The sequence below is a fragment of the Sceloporus occidentalis genome, unplaced genomic scaffold (genome assembly GCF_023333645.1).
Source record: "Sceloporus occidentalis isolate IW3139 unplaced genomic scaffold, rSceOcc1.0.p SCAF_329, whole genome shotgun sequence".
Taxonomy (NCBI): Eukaryota; Metazoa; Chordata; class Lepidosauria; order Squamata; family Phrynosomatidae; genus Sceloporus; species Sceloporus occidentalis.
In genome coordinates this window covers 562428-581901 of record NW_028317309.1, presented here as the reverse complement: position 1 = coordinate 581901, position 19474 = coordinate 562428, and the positions used below count along the sequence as shown (strand labels likewise).

General features: G+C 46.5%; 1 protein-coding gene and 1 non-coding gene across 2 annotated transcripts in view; both read left to right on the top strand.

Annotated features, from left to right (window-relative positions):
* The first annotated feature begins 308 nt into the window (after positions 1-308).
* The window catches only part of LOC149274475 (uncharacterized), a 71260-nt gene continuing 52094 nt past the window's right edge, over positions 309-19474 (top strand). The window contains exons 1-6 of the mRNA XM_089505452.1: positions 309-365; positions 671-800; positions 1102-2900; positions 3259-3316; positions 8132-9743; positions 16636-16639. Coding sequence (XP_089361578.1) covers positions 309-365; positions 671-800; positions 1102-2900; positions 3259-3316; positions 8132-9743; positions 16636-16639 — 3660 coding nt within the window. The remainder of the gene's footprint in view (positions 366-670; positions 801-1101; positions 2901-3258; positions 3317-8131; positions 9744-16635; positions 16640-19474) is intronic.
* Positions 13573-13644, top strand: TRNAT-CGU (transfer RNA threonine (anticodon CGU)). The gene has a single exon. It is a non-coding gene; the product is annotated as a tRNA-Thr (tRNA).

The following is a 19474-nucleotide window of genomic DNA, read 5'->3' as shown; positions in this document are numbered from 1 at the left end:
CCTTTGTGCTCGAGGGTGGGAATTAGTGATGAAATAATAAGCGTAATTACGTACGTTTTATGTTCTCTGTAGGTTTCTGAACAGCCTGGGTGAAGCTCCGTCGGTTATCTCGGTGCTTATGCTTGGTGTTTGGATGCCGAAGTGGACTTTCTGTTCTTCCAGAACGTGTTTAGGTGTTATTTCGTGGGGGTCTGATGCCGGGTACTTTCCTCCATCAGCGCACACTTACCATGCCGCCCCTCGATGGGCCACGGGATTAGACGTTTTCACCGGACAGGGCGTCCCCGGTGAACGGCGAGCAGGTCGCGATGGCTCAAAGGGTCTTCAAGCCAACACCAGAGATGGTCCACCAGAAGTCTGGCTCTGTAAGGAAACCATTGATCATACCACGTTATTCTGACCGATAGTAAGCTAGTAGGGCGACAGTGATGGCCAACAGGTATCCAAACTGGCTTATGGGTGTAGCTTAGGCTGGCACAATTTACTCCGCTTCCTATTGGTCGGTAGCTTAAGGCTCAAGGGGCTCATCCGTTGGCTACATTGTTCTCCGTTATGGAGGCGTATGCTTGTTCTTAGCCGAAATAATGTTAGGGAGACGTAGATAGATAACCAATGGGGTGATTACGGGCCAGATTTCTGAGGCTGAAATTCTGAAGGTGCTTCTCTTTAGGAAGCGACGAAGCAAGAAGATGAAGATGGCACGGTTTCTGATCGCGAGGAGCCGTGGGAGTGTGTGAAAAGAGAACGAGATTCTTACAGGGATGGGAAAACTGAGCAATGCCCGGCCTCTAGTTCACTGGGTAAGAAAATACACCTTTTTGGATAGAAAGAAAATCCTCGGAAACCTGAAGCATTTGAGCCAATTTTGTCCATACCCAATATTTGGAAAATGGTGAGAAGATCACTCATTGAATAGCTTTATAAGAAAAAAAAAAATGATATGTATGTCCGTATGGGTCCAAGATAAAACGTGAAATTGATACCTTTTTATGGGACCTCAGAGGTCCCTTGAAGCGCTCTACAAATGCATAACCTTACATTTATCAATGTTTTAACTTCTAAAGTACTTTTTACCCACACCACCCCCTTTCTTTCCAACAGAGAACCCCATCCTGTGTATGATTGTCGATGGGCGCCACAGCCCCGTCGTTCCACCTCGTTCGATAAAAGACGAGAAAAGATACGATCTGAAAAGCATGAGCGCGCCAATCAAGGAGGAGAGCTTCTCTGCAGGAGAAGACCTGTCGGAAGGAAGGAACGTCTCGGACGGTATGACCACCGAAGGGGATTATATAGTCGTCCAGATTAAAGAGGAATCGGCGCCGCATGAAGACGGCAGCTGTGCGGACGGCGACACAAGTTCATCCACCGATCGCCCGTGGCCAGGAACCACATCTGGTTCTATCAAGCCAGAATCCCCAGAAGCTGACATCTGCACAAGCACCGAGTATATATCTAGACGTATCAAGGAGGAAGCGGCCTGGTGTGACGAAGGACACCTCAAGGATGCCGGTATTTATGCAGCCGCGACGGATACCCGGAAGGGGGACACGTCTGCTCTTCTTATTAAGGAAGAGTCGGCCTCCGACGTGGACACCATCGTTTACACGGAGGTGCAACATACATCTGCTAATGTTAAGGAGGAATCGGTCTTGCATGAAGAAGAAGACCTCTCAGACACCATTGTCTATACACTTGGAAGCGATACGGAGGCAGAATGTATGTCTGCTTGTATTAAGGAGGAGGAGACATCCGGCGAAGAAGACACGGAGTATGCGTCTAGCGGTGGTAGGTATCCCAGTAAACCGAGGGCAGGTGATAACGTAGCGGTAAGACAAGGCAACGAGGAGGATGGGATGGCTGGCAATTCGGGTCACCGGACAGCGGGGGGCGCGTCCAGCTCCTCCGACCTTCCTCAAGCTTTGGTTAACGATAAGTCGGACTTGGGTAAACCCCAAAAAGCCCACAAGGGCAAGAACCTGCCCTGCTCGGTGTGTGGGAAGTGCTTCGCTAGCAGGTCGCACCTGCTTACGCATCAAAGGATCCACACGGGAGAGAAGCCCTTCTCGTGCCCTCAGTGCTTGAAATGCTTCATCGATAAGTCGAGTCTTAATAAACATCTGAGGGTCCACACGGGGGAGAAGCCCTTCCCGTGTTCCTACTGCAGGAAGCACTTTTCCCACAAGTCGGACCTCGTGGTCCACGAGAGGCTCCACACGGGCGAGAAGCCTTATTCCTGCTCCGACTGCGGGAAATGCTTCGTCGACAAGTCCAAGCTCCTGAAACACCAGAGGATCCACACGGGGGAGAGGCCCTTCGTCTGCCCCGAATGCGGGAAGTGCTTCACCGACAAGTCGGGTCTCGTTTACCACCAGAGGATCCACACGGGGGAGAAGCCGTTCTCGTGCTCCGACTGCGGGAAGTACTTCACCTGCAAGTCCAGCCTCGTCACCCATCAAAGGATTCACACGGGGGAAAAGCCCTTCTCGTGCGCCGAGTGCGGAAGGAGCTTCGCCAGCAAATCCAACTTCGTGACCCATCAGAGGACCCACACGGGCGAGAAGCCGTTCTCGTGCTCCGAATGCGGGAAGAGCTTCACCGATAAGTCCAGCCTCATTATACATCAGCGGATCCACACGGGCGAGAAGCCGTTCGCGTGCCCCGAGTGCGGGAAGTGCTTCAACAGCAAATCCCAGTTCCTCATACATCACGGCCTTCATACCGGAGTGAAGCCGTTCACGTGTTCCGTGTGCGGAAAGTGTTTCAGCAGCAATTCGAACGCCCTCAAACATCAGAACATACACACGGGGGCGAAAACCTTCTCGTGTTCCGTCTGCGGCAACGCCTTCACTGCTAAATCGAGTCTCGTTAGACACCAAGCCATCCACCTGAAGAACAAATCAATCGATCACTGAAATGCAATCCGATGAGCGGCTTCTTAAGATATGGGGGCGATAGATTAAAAAAAAATATCAAAAGGACTTTTCAATATACTTTTTAAATTTGACGATATGGCAAAATCCCGGAGAGAGAAAAAAAAAAAGCGAATTACCGTATTTGCTCGATTATATGCTCTGAAAAATACCCCCTCGTCTTATATTCGAGGTCGTCTTCTAATCAGACCTTAAATAGAGGTCTGACTACAAGATCCGGATCCCCCCGCAGTGCTGCAGGGGACCTGGATCCTCCTCTCCGGCAGCCACGATGCTCGCAGACAACCTCCGCTGCTGCCCGGCACTTCCTCTGGGGCTTCTACAGCAGAGCGCCGGCGTGACCTTCAAGTGCTCCATCGTAGAAGCCCCGACGGAGGTCCCGGGTAGCAGCAGAGGTTGTCTACGTTCATCACGCAGACGTCCACCAGCTGCCCCTACTAGACACCAAGGAATCTTGAGCACGAGGGACAGGTCTAGGAATGCATCGGTAGGTCAGGGGGAGGGACATATCAGGGGGCAGATTGGCCAATGAGGGGATAAGGCATATCAGGGGGGCAGAGTGGTAAATAGGGGGGGTATAAGGCGTATCTGGGGGGGGCAGATTAGCACGCTGTGGGGCAGATGTGCATAACTGGGGGCAGGTTGGCAAATGACAAAAAAAATGCATTTTTCTCAATCATATTTTTTATTAAATATGAAAAAAATAGATTACATGTGAATATTTACCAGTAAAACTTTTTTCTTATAGGGTCGTCTTCAGGCTTTTTCTATCAATATTCAAATTCTGGGGGGTCGTCTTATAATCGAGCAAATGTGGTAAATAAATATTTAAGGTAAATAGGGGGTACTGTAAAGCGAAAGCAAAATCTTTTTTTTTTTTTTTTTTTTTTTTTACAAACCGTTAAAAGACCGCTTTCTTGGCTCTGTGTGAAACAGGAGTGATCCGTTAAAGAACAAAACGTTTAAAAAACAATTATAAAAATTATCACGATTTAATGTATTACACTACAGATCTATGACGGTCCTTATCATTTTTGGTATAAGCGTCTAATCTTTTGCTGTGACGCCTTCTTATCATAATCTTTATTTTTTTTTTATTTTTTTTTTTTGCAGTGACGTGTATATATAATACAAATAAAACATATTCAAATATTAAATATTGTTTTAATATTTTTCCCTCTATTTATGAAAAAATTGTATTTCTCTGTACTTTTTGGGTTTTGTGTGATATCTTAACCTTTTTTTTTTTTTTTTTTTACCAAGGTGCCACTTTGAGCCAAATGGGTTTAATTAAGATTTCCCCCTTTTCAGTGTTTAATGAACCCAAACACATTATACAAAAACCATAAAAACACAAACATAGTTGTGCTAGTACGTAAAAAAAAATATATTAAAATTAAAACAAACCATGAATATAGACACAATAAGGGATATTCTGTGTGCTAGTGCTGTCACATTGTTTATTTTTCCATTTTATTTATATTTAATTTTGTGGGAAGAGGAAGAAACGTTCTCTCACTCACTTCTCTCGATCTCCCCTGTGCTGATCACACTGTGATCAGCATGCAGGGCTCCGTAGACTTGGATGGCTTATTGCAATGCATGCGATCAGCCACCAGGGGGAGCAATCAGATCCTTGCAGAGTCTCTCCGGTCTTCTAGTGACTGCAATCGCATGTTTCTGGCGTGCTGCGCTCCCGTGTGTGGGCATCTAGGCACAGCTTTTAAGGACGTAACGGTATGACCATCTGCTCACAATGGGTTAAATACTGTGTATATTATATATGATTATAGAGCGTACGGCTGGAAGTGGGCTTTGTTCCAATAAACTCCCTTTATCTGCAGACGCCATTGTAGGCAGGCAACGCTAAGCTGATACTTTACAGCAATGCTAATGAAGTCCTTTCTCTATAGACTTTCATGAGTCAGAGGGTCTCTCTGGGTGATTAAGACCGAGCCATTCTTTTGTTTTACCACAAAGCGATATTATAAGATTGAGCTATAATACAAGATTGAGCTATAATAGAGCTGGAGCGTATATGTATGTGACAATGTGCACTTTTTTTTATATTATAGAAAAAAAAATTCTTATTGTATTCTCACCAATTTTTTTACATTTTTACAAAGCTAAATGCATCTCAAGTCTAGTAAAAATGTTCTTTATCATATATGCTTCATTAAAGTAATCAGCTACTTCTAGTAATCAATCCTTGATCATTTGCCTATCCAATGCATGTTTAAGTTCTCTATTAGCATCTACCACTTCTGCTGGGAGGCTGTTCCACTTATCTATCACCCTCTCAGCAAAGTAAAAATGTATTGTGAGGGATCTCTATATGCATTTGCATGCAGAAATATGATGGGTGGAGTACCCAATGTGGCCGTTGTGAATCCAGATCTTATGGCAGTCTTGCCGACCGGCTGTGACACAAGTGTAATTATTGGGACTGCCTTGGCAAATTTGGGATTGTTGGCAGAACTTTCCGAGTGCTGATTGGCCAGCAGATGGAGCAATCAGAGATCCTAGCAGGGTCTTGTAGACTTGGGAAATATGTCAGCTGGATGCCCCCCTGCTGTCCATATCAACCATTCTGCCCTAATTTACTCTACTTACCAACATTGATGGGTGGATCTGTGACATCATACTCTACCTGACATCATGGTGTATTTCCAGCACGGAGCATAGTTACTAATACGTGCATACAAAGATGCTGGGACAGATGGCTCCTCTATAGCGATTGAAGCCCAGTAGCCTGTTCATTAGCCCAGTTAAAAGGATTGTCCTTGGAGATTCAGCACTGTTGGCAGCTATTTCCCAACATTTCATATAATGGTTCCCCAAATTAAGAAGGGGGGCAAGTGCCATATGCAATGGGGCAGAAGGTGGTGGCGATGGATCTGTGATTGGCATCTGTGCCATGACAGGTCAGCCATGTTTTGCAAGATGAGTCCATTGCACATGCTTTTTGAGTTTAGACATTCTACCTACTGCAGGGGGCAGAGTGCGGGGCAACAACATCTATCCTGATTCCACCACTCTCTGATCCTTGGATCTCCCCAACAGCCCCAATGCATTCCTCCCAACTGCCCTGCTTAGTGCGCGATAGTCCTACTTTTCTGGAACTCTGAGGTTTTGCCCCTGTCTCGGGTATTTTACCCCAATCTCAGGGTGAAGGGGCAGATTCTCAGGGTTTTTGCCCCAGTCTCTGGGTGAAGGGGCAGATTCTCACAGTCACACAGTCTGGAGCCGACTCCTTCCTATTCTCCCCCACGCTGTGATCGTATATAAGACTCGCAATTGGTGCTTTTCCTCCATGCATGTTATTTGTTGATATCTCTGCTTGAATGCAGGTGACTCAATTAAGTATATCTTTAAATAATGACTAGTCGAGGTTTCCATGAGGGCCGGTGTGAGAGCCATTTGGGTAACACATATGGCGAGTCTCCACAATTGGCTATTAAAGGGTTAATATTTCAGGGTCTGCTCATTTATTTCCGGCCAACGGACCCTTTTACTCAGAAAATTTCCCCATTCAATTGCTGCAAAGGAAGCCATTTTCCCGGAGGCCAAACGGCAGCCATTTTCCTGGAGACCAAATCCTTTCATGTATTAAGTTGGCTCCAACAAAATGGCTCCTGTGCCAGACAAACAGAGGTAACCGTCTCTTGTGTTGTGAACCACAGCGTGCGAGCAGAAGGCTGAACTGTCATCTCCTGTGGATTACTGAGGAGAGACCCAGAGAGCACAGGGGTAGGTATGGGATCATACCCCTCCGAGGGTCTAGTCTATAGGGGGATCTGGGTACAGGATGAAATTACCTAGCGAAGGTGAGAGGGGCAGCTGATGTGTTTAAATCCCCATACCCTCTTTCCTGCCCTGATGCCCCTCTTTTCTAGGAGGTCAGAATATTTGCAGGGTGTGAGGGTATCACTGGGTTCTGCAGCCCCAATGATGTGGATATGAACACATACTTCCCATCAGTCCCGGATTTGGCAGTACAGTCACGATTTCCACTGTTCCTCTTCTCCCGGGTAGCTGCCCAACCTTTGATCCTCTGATCTTCCCTGACCAGCCCAGAGAGGCCAATGGTGGACTATGGTGACCACATGTCCCAGGACAGTCCCTAAATAAAAGGAGCTGTCCCGTGTCCCGGCAATCCCTGTCATATAACAGAATGATCCCATTGGTTGTTTCACCTTGTATAAACAAGAGGAGAATTTTGTTATGTATAACGACCTTAAGTGCAGTTCAATAAATATATTTTCCATCGTCAAAGTTGTGGAGGTCCCTCGATCTTAAGAAGGAACCTTTTGACACCATGGAGCACAAACATTGAGCTAACGTAGAACCTCCTCTGAGTCTGACATAAGTGTGTGGTCTTCCTCTGCATGTCTGCCAGTCGGGACTACGCTGGATATGATGTCCTATCCGATGTGGCTCTGACTGGCAGATGCTCATTGGGAGCCTCTTTTTGCGGTCACACTTATAATTGGATGGCTGGCCAGAGAGGAGGTAGCTCTTCCAGTAGGCCAGTTCAGCCATGTTTACAAGTCTAAGCTTTGATAACCTCAGGGTTTCCTCGGTCTTAAGACAGAACCTCTAAGGTCCTGAAAACTGGTGAATCATGTTGGCCCAATAAAAGAGATCGCCTTTGTCTAAAGACACCAGCAGGGAGAGTCTGTTGTGAGAAAAAATATGGTGGCCCCCACCTTGGCCAAAGTAGGTCCCTCCTGTGTAAGCATGACCTCATAACTCATAAGTAGAATTGGGCAAAAAGTAAAAATGTCTATGAGTGGCAGTTATCAAAGAAAACGTGCCATTTGCCCTCTTTTCCCCGGTCACCCTGAAGAAACAAAGAGGCCTTCTAAAACGGATGGCAACTGTCAGTCCCAATTACTGACACATAAAAGGTCACATGACAACAACCAGCTCTGGTTGTCAACAACAATGGTGTCTATAGGGCCAATAGGTACAGCTGAACACTAGAATTTATTGTTATCAAAGGATAAGAAAAGGAATCCAATACCCTTCCTTCCCTTTACATCCAACAGATGTCACTGTGAACGATGGTAAAAATTAATTCCAAATTCATGTTTTCTTTCTCAGATATCGTATCTGAAGAGATAAGTGACGGTAAAAAATTATGGAGGAAGAAGAATATCCCTCAGGTGCTGTACACGGGAAACATATACATTCAGAATTTCCAAGTAACTTTGGAAAGGAGGACTTGGCCTCCCCTAAACATCGTGAAGACATTCACACACCTTCAGAACATCAGATTAAGGGGGAATCCGTCTCCAATGAAGATGGAAACCTCATCCACCACGACACTTATTCACGCGTGGAAAATCCGCCTGTTCGTATTAAGGTGGAATCAGCCTCACCCGATGAAGAAGATGTCGCAGATCTCAACAGTTACTCACCACCAGAATACACGACTGTTGTTGTGAAAGAGGAATCCGATGGAATGGAAGCCCAAATTGAATGCATAGCCGTTCAAATCAAAGACGACTCGGATGGGGGTGGCAATCACGCAGGCGCTAACATTCCCACGGAACGCGAAGGAAAAGGATACACGCGTGTAAAGGAGGATGAAGCCTTGTCTGGGGAAGAGCCTTTTGCAAGAGCTACAGCAAGAAGCCACGTCTACAGTGCCGATATTTTTGATACTCATAATGAAAGCATGGTAAAGAAAGGTAAAAATGAGAGAATTGGGTGTTTTTTAGTAAAGTGTAGCGAGTGTGATGAGGTTTTTCGTTCTAAATCCTCTTATGCGTCTCACAAGAAGGCACATGGCCCAGGGAAGATGTTCAGCTGCACCGAGTGTCAAAAAAGTTTCTCCAGTAACTCCATCCTCCTCAGACACCAAGCATCCCACAAAGGAGAAAGGCTGTCTTGTTCGGAATGCGGCAAAAACTTCACGTATAAATCGAGTCTCGTCTACCATCAGAAGAGTCACGCGTTAAAGAACCAGTTCCTGTGTTCCGCTTGCGGAAAGAGCTTCAGCGACAAGTCAAGTCTCGTCTACCACGAGAGAATTCATACCGAGGCCAAGCAGCACTCGTGCTCCGAGTGCAGGAAAGTCTTTCCAGATAACGTCTACCTCATGAGGCATCAGAAGAGTCACACGGGAGAGAAACCCTACTCGTGCTCCGATTGTGGCAAATCGTTTACGAGCAACACCAACCTCATCACCCATCGGAGGGTTCACACGCAAGAAAGGCCCTTTCCGTGCCCCGAGTGCGGGAAACGTTTCTCGTGCAGCTCGCATCTGGCCCGCCATCAGAGAGGTCACACGGGGGAGAAGCCGTTCTCGTGTTCCGAATGCGGGAAACGTTTCGTCAGTAATACCAACCTTATCACGCATCGTAGGATCCATACGCAGGAGAAGCCATTCGCTTGTTCCGTCTGCGGGAAGAGCTTCAACAACAGATCCAATTTCGCCAAACACCAGAGGAGCCATACGGGGGAGAAACCCTTTTCGTGTTCGGCCTGCGGGAAAAGTTTCACCGATAAGTCCAGCCTCATCACCCACGAGAGGATCCACACCGGAGAGAAGCCGTTCTCGTGTTCCGAGTGCGGGAAACGTTTTGCCCGCAGCTCGTCGTACATCAAACATCAGAGGATTCACACGGGGGAGAAGCCGTTCTCCTGTTCGGCGTGCGGAAAACGTTTCATCGATAAATCCAATCTCGTTACCCATCTCCAGAGCCACACAGGAGAGAAGCCGTACTCCTGCTCCAAGTGCGGGAAGTGTTTCACTGTTAAATCCACTCTTGTCAGGCATCAGTTGGTCCACTCCGGGGAGAAATAAATTTCCATTCATTCATTTTGAAAAAACTTTGATTGCGGGAATAAATTTAACCCCTTAAGGACAATGGGCGGTCCCTAAACCCATGGAAAACAATGCATTTTGAGCCCGTACATGTACAGGCTTTGTCATTAGGGGGTTAAGGAATTTTAAGGATTTTTTTTGCTTTACTGATACAAAATTTAAAAAACAATGAATTATCACATGATACTAATACATGTAATAAAACTTGTCTGTGCTGAAGGGTGAAGTGCATAAGTAATTATTACACTTTGGGTGTCCATTGAGACAGACCAGAGGAGGATGTCAGGGAGAGGAGTTTGGAGCTAGCAGAGTTGTTAGATATATCTAAAGGAATGTTAGTCACCCAGAATAGGACAGGGGAGGAAGAACGGGAGCCAGGCAGAAAGGTGGTCAAAGAACTGCGAGGTCGGGCCTGGAGGGCAATATATGACAACAATTTGAGGAGAGAGTGGAGAGAAAAGACGGATTGTGTGAACAGAACGAGAGGGAGAGAGGGCTTGGAATATTCTGGAAGGTGCAGTGAGGTGAGAGAAGGAAGCCCTCACCACCACCCTTTCTGCCAGCAGGCCTAGGAGTGTGGCTGGAGTGTAGTCCTCCGAAGGAGAGTGCGGCAGAGGCGGTAATGTCATGGGAGGGGATCCAGGTTTCAGTAAGAGCTAGGAGGTTAAAAGGTCATGTATACAGGCGAGTTTGTTGCACACCGAGCGGGCACTCCATAGGGCACAGTTAAAGACGGGAGGGAGTTTATGGTTGGAGAGGATAGGAATAAGATTGGTTAGGTTGCGCATGTCGGTTGAGTTTGGTGGCTGAGAGTGATAGGAATAGGGAAGAATATGAGGGGGACAGAAGTAGCCGAGCAAACACAGGCAGGTTTCACATATTAAGGTTTAGTGTCGAGGTACTGGGGAAGCTGTGAGGGGGGAGAGATGGAGAGGGAAAAGATTTGGAGGGAAAAGATTTAATGGGGAGTGATGGGTATTAACGGCATCCAAAGATTTGGCGCTCTCTACTGGCATGATTAAATAGAACAAGTGATTAACTGTCTATATATTACAACCACACAGGGACAGGTGGGAGAGGGGCAGTTACGTATACACATCTATAAGTGTATATATACAAAATACTATTATACGTATACACATCTATAAGTGTATATATATATAAAATACTATTATACGTATACACTTCTATAAGTGACCTCCCGCTATATATACGAAGTATTATTATAAGTATACACATCTATAAGTAACCTCCCGCTATATATATATATAAAATACTATTATACGTATACACATCTATTAGTGACCTTCCGCTATATATATATAAAATACTATTATACGTATACACCTCTATAAGTGACCTCCCGCTATATATATATATATATAAAATACTATTATACGTATACACATCTATTAGTGACCTCTCGCTATATAGAAAATACTATTATACGTATACACATCTATAAGCGACCTCCCGCTATATATATATAAAATACTATTATACGCATACACATCTATAAGCGACCTCCCGCTATATATAAAATACTATTATACGTATACACATCTATAAGCGACCTCCCGCTATATATAAAATACTATTATACGTATACACATCTATTAGTGACCTCCCGCTATATATATATAAAATACTATTATACGTATACACATCTATAAGCAACCTCCCGCTATATATAAAATACTATTATACGTATACACATCTATTAGTGACCTCCCGCTATATATATATAAAATACTATTATACGTATACACATCTATAAGCGACCTCCCGCTATATATAAAATACTATTATACGTATACACATCTATAAGCGACCTCCCGCTATATATAAAATACTATTATACGTATACACATCTATTAGTGACCTCCCGCTATATATATATAAAATACTATTATACGTATACACATCTATAAGCGACCTCCCGCTATATATAAAATACTATTATACGTATACACATCTATAAGTGACCTCCCGCTATATATATATATATATATATATATATATAAAATACCGTATTTGCTCGATTATAAGACGACCCTGATTATAAGACGACCCCCCAAAATCTGAATATTAACTTAGGAAAAAAGAAAAAGCCTGAATATAAGACGACCCTAAAGGAAAAAAGTTTTACCAGTAAATGTTAATTCATGTAAACTATTTTTTTTAATAAAAGCTATGATTGAGAAAAATATTTTTTTTGTTTTTATTTCTTGTATTTTCCAGCCTGTCCCCCAGTTACGCACATCTGCCCCCAGGCTTGCCACACCAATATGGCACTGTGGCCCATGATATGCCTTTTGACCCCCTATATGCCACTCTGCCTCCAGAAATGCCTTATACCCCTATATCCCATTCTGGCATTTAGGGGGTTAAAATGCATATTATGGGGCAGAGTGGCATATAGGGAGGTATAAGGCATTTCAGGAGGCAGAGTGGCATTAAGGGAGTTAAAAGGCATTGTATAGAGCACTCTGCCTCCAGAAATGCCTTATACCCCTATATGCCACTCTGGCATTTAGGGGGTTAAAAGGCATATTATGGGGCAGAGTGGCATATAGGGAGGTATAAGGCATTTCAGGAGGCAGAGTGCTCTATTAAATGCCCCCTTAACGCCACTCCAGAAATGCCCTATGCCCCCATTTAACTAACACACACACACACACACTCTCTCCCCCCCCCTCCCCTCTCCTCTCTCCTCTCTCCCCTCTCTCCCCTCTCAGCCCTCTCTTACCGGTGCTTCCAGCCGGGGCAGCGGGTTGACGTCGCCTTCTGCTGCAGCCGGAAGGAGGTGGAGTTGGCAGCGGGGGTTTGTATGCGTCCGTCGCGTATACTTTCCCCGGCTGTCAGAGATCAGAGATCTCTGACAGTCGGGGAAGGTCTACGCGACGGACGCAGACAACCCCCGCTGCTAGCCACACCTCCTTCCGGCTGCAGCGGACGTTGTCTACGCGGATCGCGTAGACGTCAACCCGCTGCCCCGGCAATACAGCAGGAAGCACCGGTAAGTGTGTATGATGGGGGGGGGGGTGAGACAGGAGGATCCAGGTCCCCTGCAGCGGTGCGGGGGATCTGGATCTTAGTCTCCTAATCAGACTCTATTTGAGGTCTGATTAGAAGACGACCCCGATTAGAAGACGAGGGGTATTTTTCAGAGCATTTGCTCTGAAAAAAACCTCGTCTTATAATCGAGCAAATACGGTACTATTATACGTATACACATCTATAAGTGACCTCCCGCTATATATAAAATACTATTATACGTATACACATCTATTAGTGACCTCCCGCTATATATATATATAAAATACTATTATACGTATACACCTCTATAAGTGACCTCCCGCTATGTGTATAAAATACTATTATACGTATACACATCTATAAGCGACCTCCCGCTATATAGAAAATACTATTATACATGTACACATCTATAAGTGACCTCCCGCTATATATATATATATAAAATACTATTATACGTATACACATCTATAAGTGACCTCCCGCTATATATATATATATATATATAAAATACTATTATACGTATACACATCTATAAGTGACCTCCCGCTATATATAAAATACTATTATACGTGTACACATCTATAAGCGACCTCCCGATTCTTACAGAAAACAACCTGGAGCTGGATGTATAGTCTTCTGTCCGTATAAACTTGTATACGGAGATCATACACGGAAATAAAATCTGTATCAGTTTACGGTATATTAATGGTGGTCAAAAGCCCAATTGCTTTGAGAAGAAGACTCTCTTGGGCAAGTTCTCAAATCGGCGCGGTGGCCAAGTGGTAAGGCGTCGGTCTCGTAAACCGAATATCATGGGTTCGATCCCCGTCCGTGCCTTTAATTTTAGACCAGCCTCCTGGCAGAAGTGGTAGAGGGTAATACAGCGAGGGGATTAAACATGCGTGGGATAGACATACGGCTCCTGAATCTAAGACGAGACCAACGACTGATTGAGGTTTGAGTTGTTACAGCAGGAGAAACGGGGGCCGAATGGGGGCCGATGCGATGGTAACTTCTAGACGCAGGAAAAGTTTGGATGGCCAATTTGTTTATTATATAAAAAAATTGAATTTACTAAATATGTCATATATATATATATATATACATACACATAATATATAGAATGTATATGGAATATTCTATAATATTATTTTTTTTAATTAATTAATTTATTATTTAAAGAAAAAAGAAATCCAATTTTGTTGGATTTTTATTCTGAAGGATTTTATTTTGTAGCTTTTATCCACCCGGTTAGCAGAGTTCACGTTCACTAAAAATAAAGTAAAATGCATGGATTACAAAAAAAAAAAACGTACTCCTTTCTGTAACCCTTACGGTATGCGAACACGTGACATCATAGCAGACCTAGGGAAGGTCATCTCACAGGATAAAGGCCAACTGCGGGGAGAAGGGGTGGTAGATAAGTGGAACAGCCTCCCAGCAGAGGTGGCAGCAGACTTTCAGAACCAAATGGAGAGTTGACAGGAGCTAGCGGGAGCGTTATGTTTCAGCTTCTTCACTCGGCTATTTATTTTGAGGGTCCGACCCCAGCGAACTTCTGCTGCAGGACGAGCTCGGCAGGACCTGGATAATGTATAGTTAAATCAGAGAGAGGTCTCCTTTCACATGGAATTATACATTATACAGGGCCAGTTCAGCCAGTCTTGTCGGAGAACTGAAACCAATGCTCTCTATTTAGTGAATAAACCCCATGTCAGATAATGTTGCCCGCACCTTTGGTGTGAAACCTGACTGTATTGGTTTGAGGGTAACAGATGTTTCCAGGGCAGGCCTGGCACCTTCTGGCCCGGCAGGGTAAGTTAAGCCAAGTGGGCCCCATTGGCACCTCCCCAATAAGCAGTGGCACACATATGTACAAACACTCATGCTTACACATACTCTTACCGATACTTGCCAACACACACACACTCATGCTTACACACTGCTTTTCATACACATCTGTGTTAAGACACAACTTACTGGTCGGACCAGCACTTTGTGGACAATTTTACGGGTTGGCACTTCTGGGTTGCAGGGGTCCATTGTGTGACTTATTTATTAGAGGTGGAACTACAGAAAGCCTTTGTTTGGGGGCAGGCAGATTTGCAGACCACACAGGGGGATTTAATAATCTACGAGGTTGGGAGGATGTCAGCTTCCTCATGTGCCACAGTGTTAGTGTGAGTGTGTGTGTGGTGGAACATTGAGTGGGCCAGGGTCCAAGCCCTGAGCTCCGTGGGACGTTCCCGGGTTCAGTATTGCACCGACATGACAAATAACCCATGAGATAGCTGGAGGGAATAAAATGCGTAACATTGCTTTTATCTGCTACACATTTCATCAACGGCTGAAGCCCAAATGTTTAACGGCCCGAGCTTGGCAGCGTCCTCGGAAACACGGCCGCGTTTAGGACAAGGAGCCCGAATGGCCCTGCGCGTGGATCTTCTGATGCTTGATCAGACTGGACTTTTTGGTGAAAGACTGCAGGCACTCGGCGCACGCGAACGGCTTCTCCCCCGTGTGGATTCTACGGTGCGAGACGAGATTCGACTGGTTGCTGAAGCACTTCCCGCACTCGGAGCAGGCGAAGGGCTTCTCGCCCGTGTGAGTCCTCTGGTGTTTAACAAGTATGGAATTGTAGCTGAAACACTTCCCGCACTCGGCACACGCGAACGGCCTTTCCCCGGTGTGGACCCTGAGGTGCGTCACGAGGTTGGATTTGATGGCGAAACGCTTGCCGCAGTCGGAGCACGAATAGGGTTTCTCCCCCGTGTGCCGCCTGCAATGTCTGATGAGACTCGAGTAGGCGTTAAACTGATCCCCGCAATGGGAACACGAGAAGGGCTTCTCTCCCGTGTGAGTCCTCTCGTGCAGATCAAGGCTCGAGTTGCTAGAAAACCGCTTGCCGCAGAAGGAACACGAGAAGGGCTTATTTCCCGTGTGGGTCTGCTGATGTCTAAGGAGGTGACCCACTCTGCTGAAGCATTTCCCGCACGCGGCACACAGGAACGGCCTTTCTCCCGTGCGGACCTGCTGACCGGCTACGAGATTCGACTTGCCGGTAAAACATTTCCCTCCTTCGGCGTGGACGCTCTGATGCCGGACGAGCGTCGGGTAGTCAACGAAGCCTTTCCCGCATGAGGAGCACAGGAAGGGCTTTCCGTCCGTGTGATGTTTCCTGTGTCGGACCAGGTTTCCCCGGCTGCTGAAGCACCGGCCGCACTCGGAACATATAAAGGAGTTCTCGCTCGTGTGAGTCAACATGTGCGCGGCCAGCTCTGACCTACTCCTAAAGCACTTCCCACAACTAGAACAGGAACATGGTTTCTTCCCGGTGGAGACGCTGTGGGGGTAAAGCTCTGAATTACGAGCAGACTGTCTTCCCCACTCAGAAGGAGTCAGCTTGTTCCTTTGGCAAGCAGCTGGATATTTAACGGGATCCAAGTTCCCAGCGAGGCAAGCCCCACTCTGGTGAGTGGAAGTTCCCTCGTTGCTTTGAACCGATACCGTCTCTCCTGTAAAAGAATGAATGACGATAATATTAGGGTCTTCTTCTTCTTCATACAGTTCCTCTTCCCAAGGAGCGTCTGCCTGGCTTGGTTCATCAACGTTTGGGAATTTGTCTCCAGCGTTAGGTTCAACGTCGCCGACGGGGCCCTGAAATGCAGCATTTTCCGTCGTGGATTCACCTGATGGAAAGAAGCACATGGTCGCTTGAGTGATGTTTACATCAAATGTCAACTTCAACATCCTGGTTATTGGTTTGTATTGAAAAAGGAGAAACGTGGGAAACGTGGTGAATAGTCTATAAATAATAGAAAGAATCACACCGGTCTTGCCATACGTTCCTTCATGGCCAAGGACACTCTTTCTGCTACCTACGACTCACAGATGACATAAGAAGAGCAGGGGTCCCCAAACAGTTTGAAGACCCCCCCCCCCCCCGTATAGAGGGACTGAAGGCGACCCTGGGACTACACACCGTGATCAGTAAGCACGGCTCCATAGACTTGCATTGCTGATCACGTGCGATCAGCCAGCAGGGGGAGGCGCAATCAAATATACCAACTGGGTCCCTCCAGTCATCAGTGACACTTACCGGAAGGGAACGCCCGATCGTATGATCGGGCATTTCTCATGTAACGGGATACAGGTGCTCGCACCGATACACACAATCAGTCCGCAGGAAGCCAGCGACACTGGTTTCTGCTGACAGGGGGAGGCCAGGCTGTTAATAGATCCTGATCTCTTGCGCAATAAAGTCGGGACATACTGGTACTTCCTAATGGGCATCTTGCCACATCTTTTTAGGACGTAACAAATGCTCTCAAACTCCATGAAATCAGAAGCGCTTCGACCTCCTCTTACCCAGAAAGCTGGGGGGCTGGTGGTTCTCATTGGTCATTTCGTCCCGGTAAAGATCCTTGTGCTCTTCCAAGTATTCCCACTCCTCCACGGAGAAATAGAGAGCGACATCCTCAAACCTTAGGAGAACCTGAAACAAGCAGCGGTACAGCCATCACACAAAGAGCCCTCGGGCGTGCCGCACAATGCCCCGTTCCGGCTGGCTCTCACCTCTCCAGCTAGCAGCTGATTGATCTTCTTGGTCAGTTCCAGAATCCTCAGGTCATTGTTCCTGGGGTGTATCAACGAGCGAGGCGAGGACGCCGCGCGTGGACTCCGGCATCCTGAGGATCCATGGGGGCTGCCACCGTATGCGATGCACCCACCAGACTTCTTCACGACATTAAAGGCCTATACATTAAGACGGGAAGACACAGAAGTGAAACGACCTACGGAAGCATGGAAGGTACCAGAGCTGGACACAACACAACCCCCTCGATCTCTAGGCATAATGCAGGCTCGCTCTCTCCCTAAATCCCAGCACTCTATAGAGTCCGAGCGCAGGGAGATGACGTCATGAAGACAGACGACGTAGAGCGCGAGGGTCGCAAAGGACCAGACGAGCTGTCCCGTCAACAAAGGTAGAGCTACAAAACAGTGTGTGTAAGTATGTAACCGTGTGTGCGTATGGAAGTATGTCAAGAAAAACCGTGGTGGGTGTGTCTGATGTCATACGCTAATCTTACCCCCAGCGGCAAGAACGGGTCTCTTCTTAATACACCCATCAAAGGGTCTTTGGGCTCTATGGAAAAGAGGAAAATACTTTAGGGCCACCGGTCATGAACTCTGTGAAGACCACCCAGCTCGGGTCTGTTATTAAAATATCAAACCTTTCATTATTGCACCTGGGGGGGGGGTAAAACCTTCAAGGGACGGAAAGGTGCAGATTAAAGGGACAGTCTTATGTCCCCGCCACCCTCTCTATGGAGAGCTGCGTGTTAAAGTACTCTGTGAGCAACGTGAACCCTCTGCGAGTAATTTAATAATCATTCTTCCAAAATAATAATAATTTAAAATATTAAATACGGTGTTTCTTTACGATCTGAAACTTCCTGCCACTGATTGGCTGCCAAAGCTGTCAATCAGCAGCAGGAAAGCGCTCCCATTAAAACGATCGGGAAGACTAATCAGAGCCCGGCAGGCAGAGCCGATGCTGGAGCTGACAGGAGGGGAGTGCATCCCGTGGCAGGAGATGCATTCGGCTGAATGCATCTCCTGCAGGGCATTTAACTGGGGGGGGGGGGTACATTTAAAGGGACGCTTTAAAGTGCATATGATGGCTAGAGCGTCCCTTTAAAGTGAGGAATGAGTGCCTCACCTCCCCGATGAGCAGATACACCATCTCCAGAGTAAGATCCAAGACCACGCTGGTGTCCTCGTCCATTCGCACAGAGCCCACGGGGCCCCTGCAGCCGGGAGTCTCCATGGACGTCCACCTACAAGTCAAGAGGGATCGATTATGTCTCCCAAGAAACCCAAGCTGCAGAGCATCTCACCCCCTGTATTGATTACTGGTACTGGCTCTGCAGAGCCTCTCACCTCCTCTATCAATTACTGGTACTGGCACTGCAGAGCCTCTCACCTCCTCTATCAATTACTGGTACTGGCACTGCAGAGCCTCTCACCTCCTCTATCAATTACTGGTACTGGCACTGCAGAGCCTCTCACCTCCTCTATCAATTACTGGTACTGGCACTGCAGAGCCTCTCACCTCCTCTATCAATTACTGGTACTGGCACTGCAGAACATCTTACCTCCTCTATCAATTACTGGTACTGGCTCTGCAGAACATCTTACCTCCTCTATCAATCACTGGTACTGGCACTGCAGAGCATCTCACCTCCTCTATCAATTACTGGTACTGGCTCTGCAGCGCATCCCACCTCATGTATCAATTACTGGTACTGGCTCTGCAGAGCCTCTCACCTCCTCTATCAATTACTGGTACTGGCTCTGCAGAGCATCCCACCTCATGTATCAATTACTGGTACTGGCTCTGCAGAACATCCCACCTCATGTATCAATTACTGGTACTGGCTCTGCAGAGCATCTCACCTCCTCTATCAATTACTAATGCAGGCTCTGCGGACTATTACATCAACCCCTTATATGTCTGCAGAGCATCTCATCAGGATACATTTAGGATGTTAATTAATGAACCTCTATTATAACCACAAGTATGAAAACTCCGTTTTTATTAATAATTCCACTCCTAGTCCTAGCAGCAGGAAATCTCACCTACTCCCTCTTACGGGGTTCAGCA